This window comes from Triticum dicoccoides, chromosome 3B (assembly GCF_002162155.2).
Source record: "Triticum dicoccoides isolate Atlit2015 ecotype Zavitan chromosome 3B, WEW_v2.0, whole genome shotgun sequence".
Lineage (NCBI taxonomy): Eukaryota > Viridiplantae > Streptophyta > Magnoliopsida > Poales > Poaceae > Triticum > Triticum dicoccoides.
In genome coordinates, this window is record NC_041385.1 from 427,843,032 (window position 1) to 427,854,495 (window position 11,464).

The 11,464-nt window shown below is 44.2% G+C and overlaps 2 protein-coding genes across 2 annotated transcripts in view; one reads left to right on the plus strand and one right to left on the minus strand.

Moving 5' to 3' along the window:
- Nucleotides 1-2,789, plus strand: part of LOC119276321 (protein SGT1 homolog) — a 6,901-nt gene extending 4,112 nt beyond the window's left edge. The window contains exons 5-10 of the mRNA XM_037557363.1: nucleotides 99-195; nucleotides 271-336; nucleotides 1,326-1,461; nucleotides 1,987-2,069; nucleotides 2,165-2,269; nucleotides 2,390-2,789. Of these exons, the coding sequence (XP_037413260.1) occupies nucleotides 99-195; nucleotides 271-336; nucleotides 1,326-1,461; nucleotides 1,987-2,069; nucleotides 2,165-2,269; nucleotides 2,390-2,497 (595 nt within the window). The 3' untranslated portion in view covers nucleotides 2,498-2,789. The remainder of the gene's footprint in view (nucleotides 1-98; nucleotides 196-270; nucleotides 337-1,325; nucleotides 1,462-1,986; nucleotides 2,070-2,164; nucleotides 2,270-2,389) is intronic.
- A 6,038-nt stretch (nucleotides 2,790-8,827) lies between these two features.
- LOC119276323 (WRKY transcription factor 22-like) lies at nucleotides 8,828-11,154 on the minus strand. Its single transcript, XM_037557364.1, has 3 exons — nucleotides 10,424-11,154; nucleotides 10,163-10,285; nucleotides 8,828-9,433 (listed from the first exon to the last, which is right to left on the minus strand). Exons 1-3 carry the CDS (start codon nucleotides 10,843-10,845, stop codon nucleotides 9,019-9,021), a joined length of 960 nt encoding a protein of 319 aa, XP_037413261.1. The 5' UTR covers nucleotides 10,846-11,154; the 3' UTR covers nucleotides 8,828-9,018.
- Between the last annotated feature and the right edge of the window lie 310 nt (nucleotides 11,155-11,464).

Sequence of the window (11,464 nt, forward strand, 5' to 3'; positions counted from 1 at the left end):
TAAAGCGAAGCGTCGCCTTAAAAACATAGTGCAGAACTCCTTAAGTAGTGTTCTTTCTCCCATGATAACATTTTCTGGCAATGCATTTGATGTTGTAGGCATGACTACTACAATACTCCTACAGAAGTGGTACTGACTATATTTGCTAAGGGTGTTCCAGCTGACAGCGTGGTTGTTGACTTTGGTGAACAGATGGTGTGTTTCCCTTGCCTTATTCTTGCAAATCAATTGTCATATCACCGTGTTGACTAATCTGGCTTCACATTCTAGCTGAGTGTCTCAATTGAACTTCCCGGTGAGGAACCATACCATTTTCAGCCTCGTCTGTTTTCAAAGGTACCTCCTCATCTCTTTAACCTGTATGTGGCTACTTATGAACACAATGCATACAGTACATGCTGTATCTGTTATGTCACTTGTATGATGCATCGTTTGGTAAGAGAAGGTACCAAGTATTCAGAACATACATGCAAGGCAGGGTGACTCAAAAGCATAGTTCTCATGTTTTTGTTAGTAGCTAATCTGTAAATACGAATTTATAGGAGATGTATATCGTAAATACAACTTTTAGTACAGAAAATCAATAATTTATTTATTTTCCCTCTCAAACAAGTTTTCCACCCTTATCTAGAACATGAGCGGCACATACAGGTTTCCACATATGTTTATGAACAACTTTGGAAATACATGATTCTGGATATAACGATGAAGCCAGGCTAAACAGTACACCCTATGTAAAGAACTATAAGAATGTTTATAGATCACTAAAGGAGTGATCTAAACGCTCTTATATTTCTTTACGGAGGGAGTACTTTCTTGTTAGTCAGTTACACACGGAGATGGAATGAGGTCTTCTTTATATGATATAATATACTAATTTTGTTTCTAAATCAACTAATTTATTATGTTAATCCTCAAATTTATGTTCTAGGAACAGCAATTGATCTGCTGATAAAGTAGGATATTGTAACTGACAAAGTAAATTGATTGCTAAGGGACCAAGTTTTCATGTGGTGTGGAAATACACATGGTCAATAGTTCATTGCCCAGTAGCACCTCCCACAAACTTGTCAGTTTATTGGATATAGTTTGTTTCTCGCTCCATCTGGCAACTTACAGTGATGACTGAGAAGAACTCCTGGATTTGGAGGTTGATTAGGAAATGAAGATAAAACAGTTCTTACCATTGTTCCCTAAATGCATGGAAGTTGTTGAAAATCAATTATGCTCTCTCTATGCAACTGTTTTTACTTGTGGTGGTGTATACCATACTGGGTTGAGCTATTACACATTCATCAGTAATTTTGTTGTTTTTTGACAATCAGATCGTCCCAGATAAGTGCAAGTATACTGTGTTGTCTACAAAGGTTGAAATGCGCCTTGCAAAAGCTGAGCCAGTAACTTGGACATCATTGGATTATACTGGTAAACCAAAGGCTCCTCAGAAGATAAATGTACCAGGTAATTCCTTGAGGGCTGAATGCGAGCAAAGTTGGTGATTTGTCTAGTGATAACCTTGCTGCTGTGATTGAGCTTTTGTATGGATTACTACTCCCTTTGTAAATTGTGTTCTATAATTTTTTCTTATGAAAGATAATCACTGAAAATATTTTAAACCAGCGCAAATTTATGGTATGTTCCTGACATGATAGTCAACAAGAATATGGTGATTTCTGTACTTAGTGAGAAAGATACTTCCATGCACACTGAGGGTAACAGGTCTTCAAGAAAATTATCTAAAATGCTGGTTGGTGCTGACTCCTAAGCTTGCAGAATGGCTACTATTTCAGTCCCAGGCTGTTTATGTAGCTTTCAAGCTGGCAGAATGGCTACTAAGGTAGTTTTAAGCCTGAACCGTGTATGTGATGCTGGGTTCTTAGATGAAAAGCATACCAGTTCTATACAAAATCTGAGTTCTGGGTTAGTGTTATATTGCATTGTCTTCCATTTGTCACTGAAACATTCCATGTATTCCTTGTTTTGCAGCTGAATCAGCCCAGAGGCCATCTTATCCATCATCAAAATCCAAAAAGGACTGGGATAAGCTTGAAGCTGAAGTGAAAAAACAGGTTTGTGTGTGTGCAGCTTGTATCATCTTTGAGCCTTTCATTTCACTACTGCCCTACTAGCATTGAAGTTTCTCATGATTTTGAGCTTGTTTCAGGAGAAGGATGAAAAACTTGATGGCGATGCTGCATTGAACAAATTTTTCCGTGAAATTTACAGTGATGCTGATGAAGATATGCGTAGAGCAATGATGAAGTCTTTTGTATGTGCTCTCCATCCTCTTGGCTCCCCTTTTGTCAATGGACCTGTGTTGGCATAGCTGGCAAAGGTCACAACTGAGATCATACTACTACTTACTTTCTGAACATATCTGGTGTTGCAGGTGGAGTCTAATGGAACCGTTCTCTCAACCAACTGGAAGGATGTCGGGAAAAAGACGGTTGAAGGAAGCCCTCCTGATGGAATGGAGCTCAAGAAGTGGGAGTATTAGTGAATTCAGATCATCCATGTTGTAAATCCTGGTCGGGTCGTGAGTGTTAACTTGGCTGCAGACTTGCAAATCAGTGTCGGTCGGATTATTGTGTGTTGCTCTTGATTCTGTTTCCGTATTTGTAAGCTGTTTGCGTGGCAGGTTAGCTTTTAAGTACTTATCCTAGTTTTGCGAGCTACAGTTGGTAATAGAGTAAGCCATACCTGTGCATCTGTGGTATGGAAGTGCAAAACGTCCGTTGTAACTGGTGCCAAAACTATCATCTGTGAAACGGTGCTATTTTTTGTCTGAATTCTGTGCATCACACTTCATTTTTGTTTGATCACATCGATCGTGAAATTTTATGTGATGATGCGATTGTCTCACAAATTAGCAGTTAAGTCACAGAATTTCCTTATGTGAAAAAGAGCGGAATCACTGTCGAGGTAGTGGAGCACGATTTACCGAGACCTTATGATATGTGTTTCTACCGTCGTGACCCACAGTACCTTTCGTTGGATGCATGGAAGGTGGAGTTCTTACTAGTTCGTGACTGGTTAGATCAACTCTAGCAGGCCCCACCCCAGCCTGCAAAATAACCGCTAAATTGCAGGTCGGGGCCGGAAAATCTGCACGATCAGACCCTGCATCCGGAGCGAGATTTGGCGGGAGGGACATTTCTGCGCACCCTTTCCCGCTCCCCGCACCCTCCGCCACCATTGCCCCCCCTCTGCAGGCTCCGTTTCCTTTCCGGCCGTTCCTCGCCGCCATGGACGACCCCATGCTGTCCCCTGTCACCGTCGAGGTCGCGCATACTCCTTCCCCTCGGGCGGATCTCGTCGCCGGTCATGTTGCCCCTGTCGTCGTCGCCCAAGCACACACCGCGCCTTTCCGCAAGCGGCAGGGCAACGTGGTCGTGCAGGGCGCGAATCCGGCTGCCCCCGCCGTGACGGCCCGCGCTCCGGGCGCCAACGCCGCAGTGCGATCCCGGCCGGCGGCAGAGAAGGCCGGCAAGACCGCGGGCGTAAAGCGGAGGAAGGTTCCGGCTATTCGGAAGCCACCTTCTTCAACCTCTCACTCCACCCCCCTCACCCCCGCAAGGAGGTGCTCCGGCGATGCCGTTCAACGGTGCCGCTCCCCCCGCGAGCGAGGTGTTCGACGAAATGGCCGCAAGGTATGCCTCTTCGGTCTTGACGATTCCCTTTCATTTTTCGCCATTAGTCTCAATAGCTCGTGACTTGTTTTCATTCGCTATAGCGGTGGTTCGAACAATGCAACAACGGAGTTCGTGAACTTGTTGGAAACGAACGCGGTTGACATTAATCAAGCCCCTTTCGAACCATTCGACTACAATGAAACGGAGGGCGGCGTGGATGATCATGGTTGTGCGGACGAATTGGAGGAGATCGAAGCGGAAGCGTTTGAGCAATCGCAAGCAAAGACTGGGAAAAGCCAAAGATTGAAGAACTACACGATCTTGGAAGATCAAGCTTTGATCTAAGCATGGAGTGCGGTGTCTCTTGATGCATGCACGGGTACTTCTCAAACCGCCAAGAGATATTGGCAAAGGATCGAAGATCAATACTTCCGCATTATGAAAAAGTATCCCAATAGGACTCCACACACATTTCGGTCGCTTCAAGGGCGTTGGGAGAACTAGCACATATGCCTGTGCGTTGCAACGGGAGAGATATTTTCTATGAGAAGTAACGGGAGAGATAATTGATGTGTCCATCAAAAACGATCTCTACAGCGGTGCGACAAAGTAAGAAGTTGTGGTCTTCCCGCGGGTCATGTTTGTCCCGCGAGATCATGACAGTAATGAGGTTGGTCGGCATGACGGCGACCACCCAACTCGTGCCTTTTTTTCTCGGGGTCAGCCACCATCTCGGGGTTGTGGCTGCCTCCTCATTTGGTAGCTATGTGGTGACATTGTGGCACGGTTGCTTCGACCACTCTCTCCTACGATGGTGTAACCCGGTGGATTACTAATTATAGAGCATAAATCCTATTTCATTAGCATATTTAGTGCATAACCAGGCATCAACGTCCCTTCTTTATTAGGGTCAATTCTCTTTGATTATTTTAGTGCTCACATGCCCACAACCTTTTTATTCGAGCCAAACCAACATATTCTCTTTAATTGGCACTTTCAAGCTACCACCGGCAATAATTTATGGAGTCCCTCTTTCTGGTCATGACTCTCGAGATAACTTCCTTATTTTGGTACAACCTTCTGATTTGCAGACAACCTATGGACATATAAAAACTGATGGGATTTAGTATAAATTTCCAAGGTGATACTATTCTCATCATATTGCAAGATAGCGGTGTTGGTTTTGTCCATCGGTACAATTCAGAAGGTCAATAGTTCAACCCCATGGGAGCTTAAATATTTTCTTTCTGAGCGGCTTAAATATTTTTTTGTTGGTCTGTCTGACATAAAAAGAAATGCATGAGTAGACCCAGTTCATCCCCCCAAGGACAAACAAAAAATTCAGGAACTATGTGCGGGCAGAACAAAATCTATACGTACATTTCATAGGAGTATCAATCATTTTTATGTAACAAAGCCTCACCAACTCAGTTGCACCCGCCTGAGAAGCTGGATGCAACGTCGCAAGTTCTATTCTTTACGGCCGCCAAATATTTTTGGCTCCCTCAAGGAGGATCGATGGGCCGGATGCGGACGGCCCAGTAGGGCAGTGCGACTGAGGTCTAATATAGCTTGTGCGATGGATCATTTTTTTTTTTGCTTTTTCTTGGGCTAACTATGTGGGAGCTACTATATGATGCTAGTTAGTGGGACACACATCCTTTCGAGTACGGGCCAGCGCACTGGCAGGCATAAGGACGGCATGTGTTTGTAAGATGCCAGTAAAAATCCCAAAATAAATATGAGTAGAAGGATAGAATTCATGCCCTCAAAGACCTGACCACGTGCTACTACCACTCGAACAAACGAATCCTGCTAAACACTGGCTAGCACGAATATTTAAGAACATACGACAATGTTAGATTAGACTAACTTTTGAAATTTTTTACTTTTCAAAAAATATAAATTTCTGAATGTTCTGGGAAACATGAATATTGTTGGGAATCCCAAACAAAATTTTATAATTTTGTACATTTTTTGAAATACACAACAAATATTAAAACATTTAAAGTCAAAAACTTTACTTGAAAACATGAACCTTTTTAAAAATATGAACATTTTTTAAATTTGTGAACAATTTTTGAAAATTAAACATGTTTCGAACATTCAATTTTTTTACGAAATGTGCTTCTTTAAACTCAGACATTATTTGGAATTTAGGAACATTTCACGAAAACAATAATATGTTTCGCATTTGGAACATTTTCTAAAATGCATTTTTTTAAATCTTGAACAACTTCGGAAAACACAAAGAAAATTCTGATTTTTTAAAATTTGAACCAATTTTGGAACAAAAACAAAGATTTAAAGTTGGAGCAATTTTTAAAACAACGTTTTTTTTCGAATTCTGAACGTTTTTTAAAAATATGATTTTTTTGGCAAATTATGATTATTTTTTAAAATATGGAATTTACGCAAAAAAGCAAAAATAAAATAATCTTGAAAGAAAATAAAAAAGACACAGAAAAGAAAAATAGAAAGGAATAGAAAAATAAAAATGGAAATAAAATACAGAAGAAAACGTAACATTTCAGGCCAGCTTTGGCGCCCTATATAAAACTCCGGCTATTTGTCGGTCATGCGAGATATAGAGCTTTCCCAGTTGCTTGTGCAGTAAAATTGATAGGCTCTGGCTTTGCTGGGCCACAGTGAGGGTGGCCAACGTTTGAAAATCTGCCATTCTTCCTTTTTTTTAAATATAGACAAACGGACAATATTTTTGGTACCACCTCGGATAGAAAAAAGCTTTTCAATGGTGAACGGATGAGAAAATTAGAGAAACGCACCTTACTTTGCAAAAAATATATATATTTCATATTGTAACATTTTTTAAAATGCAAATGTTTTTAAGAATCTTCAACAATTTTGTAAAATACAATTTTTAAAAAAATATGGAAACATTACTTTTCATTTACAAATTTCAGAGTCCTTTCAAGCTAGCTCACTTGCCAATTTATACGTCCTTCGTCCGGCATAATAGATCCATACTTCATACATCTTATTACTACATGTAGTTTCACACACATTTATAAATTGGCACGACTGTATCTAAAGAGCAATATGGGGCTATCTAAAATATTATTACATTGAATTCGTGACCATTTCACTATAACAAGAACGTTTTTAAAATTTGGAACATTTTTGAAACTACAATTTTTAAAAAAATCTCGAAAATTTTGATAAAATCCTGACATTTTTTGAGTTTTTTACAAATTTGAGAAAGATATTTTTTATGAATATGCGAACATTTTTAAAACAGGAATAAAATTTTAGAATTCTGAACATTCTTCAAAAAGTTGAACAAAAAAAGAAATTCTAAACATTTTATAAAAAAAGTAATTGATAAAAAAGGTAAAAAACAAAAAAAACTTAAAAATAAAAAAATAAAAGAAAGAGGAAAAAAAAGAGAAAGGAACATACAATTTGAAATAGAAAAAGAACACAAAAAAAGGAAAACGGGCCGGCCCTATCCATGGCTATCTGTGCGAAGCTCCGACTATCTGCCGCATTGTGCGGAAAATAGGATTTCCCAGCTGCAAGGTCAGGGAAATAAGTGGGCTGACTTGACTGGGCTATAGAGCGCGGCCCATGTATGAAATTCTGGACAAATCGTATTTCTTTTTTCAGCACATGGATGTACAAAAAATTAGTACCACCTCGGATAGTAAAAAAACCTTTTCGTTGGTGAACGGATGAAAAAATTGGAGAAACCCACATTGCTTTATTAGTAGGTATAGATATCAAGCCTATGTGCAGCCGTTGGGCAGCTTGCTTGGAGCAAGTACGCAATGCACCTCCAAGTGGCACCGTGGAGTCCGACTATGTGAGTTTGTTTTTCCTTTGTTCAAGTTATGCATCATCATAATGTATCATGGGAAATGATTGCATCAATTTGTTCACATTTTGTAGGACAAGATTGCTCAACATAGATACAAGGACATGGAAGCTTCGAAAGGCAAATTCTTCAAATTAGAGTATTGTTGGGGTTGCTCCAAAAGTGCGAGAAGTGGAAGTTGATCGACAAAAAATCCCCACCAAAGAGAGGCTCACTTGTAAACATGGATGAAGATGAGGATGATGATGGCCCAAGAAATTTGCACAAGCCCGATGGCGACAAGAAGACTAAAGAGAAGATGAAGAGAGAGCAAGAAGCATGGAGCTTGAGGGAGAAGATTGATGCCATGGTGCAATCAAACGAGTTGATGTTGTTAAAGTCGTTGGAAATCAAGAAAGAATTGACCGAGAAGAAGGCAAACGAGAAGCAAGAAAAATGGCAAATGCTCAAGGAAGAGGGGCTCCGCAAAGCTGCCATTGAGGAGAGAAAAGCACGCGCCTCTGAAAACAAATCGATGTCATTGTTGCTCGCCGAAGAGAACAAGATCATGTCAATGAACCGCAATGACACGGACGACCTCACCAAAACATGGCATAATATGGCAAGGAGAGAGATCTTGAAGAGGAGAATGGTCGCCTCGGCCGGTCCGTGTTCCAGTTCCGGCGATGTTTTCTCTGCTTCATATGGTGGCAATGTGGATGATTTTGGCGCGGGAGTTGGAACAAGCGACGGAGGTGGATTCGGTGGCGCCGATGAACTTCAATATGGACTCCATGGCGCGGAGTGAAGATCGACCCCCAAGATGATGCCGGACATGGGCACAAACCTTTGCATGCCCTCTTTTGCGTAATGAACTATGCTTTTATTTGCGCGCAAACTGTTTATGTCGTTTGAATTTGAACTTGTTTGCCAAACCCTATGTCAAATGCGAGATTTGTAGTTTTTCTGTTTGCGGGTCGTCGCGGTGGTGCCCGAGCAGAACCCGCAGAAGCCGACCCATAAAAAAAACATATTCCGCGAATATACTTTTCTACGGATCCGTTTGGGGGGTCTGCATCTTTGCCAGCCCGCGTTGGCCCGCAAAAATGATTTTGCGCGAACTGTAAACACGTTTTACGGGCCGGCGAGATGCGAGGTTTGCTAGAGTTGCTCTTAGTAGGCAACCGCCGAGAGGGATCACGCACATCAAACGACCAGGTGCCAAGCTCTTGTTGGCTCGGTGTGGTCAAGGCTTTGATGAACTACAATTACATGTATATACTACTTCCTCTGTCCCATAATATAAGAACGTTTTTGACACTACATTAACGTCAAAAACGTTCATATATATGAGACGGAGGGAGTATTTTGTAGGCAGCCGTTAACTGGAGCTACATAAGAAATCTTCATCAATTTTGTTGAGAGGGGTCAAGCACAAACACACACATCAAACGCATATACATGGCTTCTTGCCTGCTGCGTGACCCCTCCTTCGCAAATAGGTGAACAAAGGGGCAAAAAAGTTGTCAATCGGTGGTGCCTATAGGTTATAGCTACAAATTTCCTCTCCAGCTATAGCGAGAGCCGTCGTCCCAGGGCGCCATCCTCGTCGAAGACATGATCCAGATCGCCATCCACAGGCGCCAACAACTCGTCCAGGTCCAGCTCCGTTGGCCAGAACTCGCCGCCGTCATCCCCCGCCGCCTCCTCAGTGGTACCGTCCACCGCCATCGACGACATCTCGTTGCTTTCGTCCTCGCACCTCACCGCCTCGTGGGCGTCGCCGTGGCTTTTGGGCGTCGTCGCGTGGCCGTCGGCAGGGGTGGTCTTGTGGCGGGTGGTGCCGGCGAGTGCGTTGATCTGCGTCGGCACCGGGTGGCAGTGGTCGGCCATGTAGGTGATGACGAGCACACCGGGCTTGGCCGGGCTGCGCTCCACCAGTTTCCGGGCCATGCACCCCTTCATGCTGCTACACTTGTAGTATCCCCTGTGACCACAAAGCTAACAAAGTTTAGGAGTATGCAGACCAGGATTAGCGACTACGATAGGTACTGGTACGGAGGAGTACTTGAGTACCTTCCGGAGCATGCGTGTTGTACTGCAAAAGTAGAGGTGGTGTGTGATTGGCCAAAACTTGATGCCAAATTGGCAAGGTGCGCGGCTAAAATCTAGTACTCCCTCCGTTCCACAATGTAGCGCATATAGATTTTTCTAGAAGTCAAACTTTATAAACTTTGACCAAGTTTGTAGAGAAAATCATATACATCTAGAATACCAAATACGTGTGCTTAGATACATCACAACACATACTTTCATATTATATACATTTGGTATTGTAGATATAAATAGTTTTCTCTATAAACTTGGTCAAAGTTTATAAAGTTTGACTTTGTAGAAAATCTATATGCGCTACGTTATGGAACGGAGGGAGTACTAGCAAGTTCTAAGCATCAGGTCATATGTACTACTACTATACTGTTCGTAATTAGGAGTATATCCAAATGACCAAATGTTTGATGAAATCCGTGTAAATGTTCATCGCATGAGAAATCAGTTATTGCGAATCTATTAATAGAAGGTACTAAGCCGTAGTGACTGGACTAAGCGGTAGTGACTGGACTCAAGGCTATCTGGCTATGCACGGAGTAGCTAGTGCATCGACGAGACGACAGTAACGCGTGGAAACGGGCCGGTGGAGGTGGTTATAGTTAATTACCGGGGATAAGGCGAGCCTTTGATGGGCTTTTGACCGTACTTGCGCCACGCCCAAAGGTCGGAGGAGACGCCGCCGTCGGCCACCGGCACCTCGCACACCACCTTCTTCAGCTGGCTCTTCTTGCTGCTCACCATCACCACCACCACCACCACCACCAAACAAAATCACAATCAGCAGGCTGCAAGCTTGTCCGATCCAAATCGCGCTGCATAAGCGATCGGGCCGGGTGCGCAAATCAACTTGGTATATACTACTGCGTACCTTCTTTTCGGGCGCGGGGTGCTGCTTCGTATGCCGGGCTTCCGGCCAGGCGGCACCCGCGGCCGCACGCCGGACGTGGACGCCGCCGCGGGGAAAGAGATCATCATCTCGTGGCGGTCATCCACCGCCGCCCACGACTGCGACGACGGCGCCGACAGCAGGAATGGCTTGTGATCCAAGTCGAGGTACTCCAGGCCGTACAGCGACGACGCGTCCTTGGCCGCCGATGCGGGCCGGACCACGTCGCGCGGCTCCCGCTTTACCGGCGTGTCGGCCGGCGGCGCCGCGGCGGGACCCGGAGGAGGACCGGCGCGGTCCTCTTCCTGGGGGTGGTGGGAGGAGGAGAAGGTGGCGCAGCTCCTGACGACGGCCTGCAGGTCCCAGTCGTTGAGGTGCTCCATGCGCAGAAGCAGGCCGCACATGAACGGCGACCAGGGATTTGAGCTTGGAGAGGTTTGACGAAGTGAGCTGAGCTAGGTAGGACGCGTGGTGGTGGCCGGCGTGGGATGGGGTTGACTTTTAGCAGTGGCAGGCCGGTCCGGGGAAGCGCAAATATATACGCGTACGCCTGTACATACTCGAGACGCGTACTGGAGTGGCACGAGGAGGATGACTCGATCCCTGTAAAGTCAAAGGCAAGTGGTGGGCACGGCGCGCGCTTCGCAGCAGCAGCAGCAGGGGATAAGAGAGAAGATCGCGTCCGGATTTGAAATGATCAGCTACTCCCCATTGTATATGGAAGCTCTCCATTGTTCGGGGCTCTATGCACTTGTCAAAAGGGCCTTGGCTTCTCCTCCCTATTGTTTTCTTTGACTTTGCTCCAAATGTCAAAAGGGAGAGAGGGCAAGCTAGACTAGAAGAAAAGGGTGGAATCTTTGGATGGAACTCTCTGGCGTCATTAAAGGGGCCGCAGGGGAATATGGAAGCCGCGAATTAACTTTGCGCTTGCTTGACTCTTTATGCCGATCCTATATTATTGGCTGCGCTTGACTAGCCACTTGGGCGCGTCAGGCGTCGGTTATTCTGGATCTGACCTTGTGT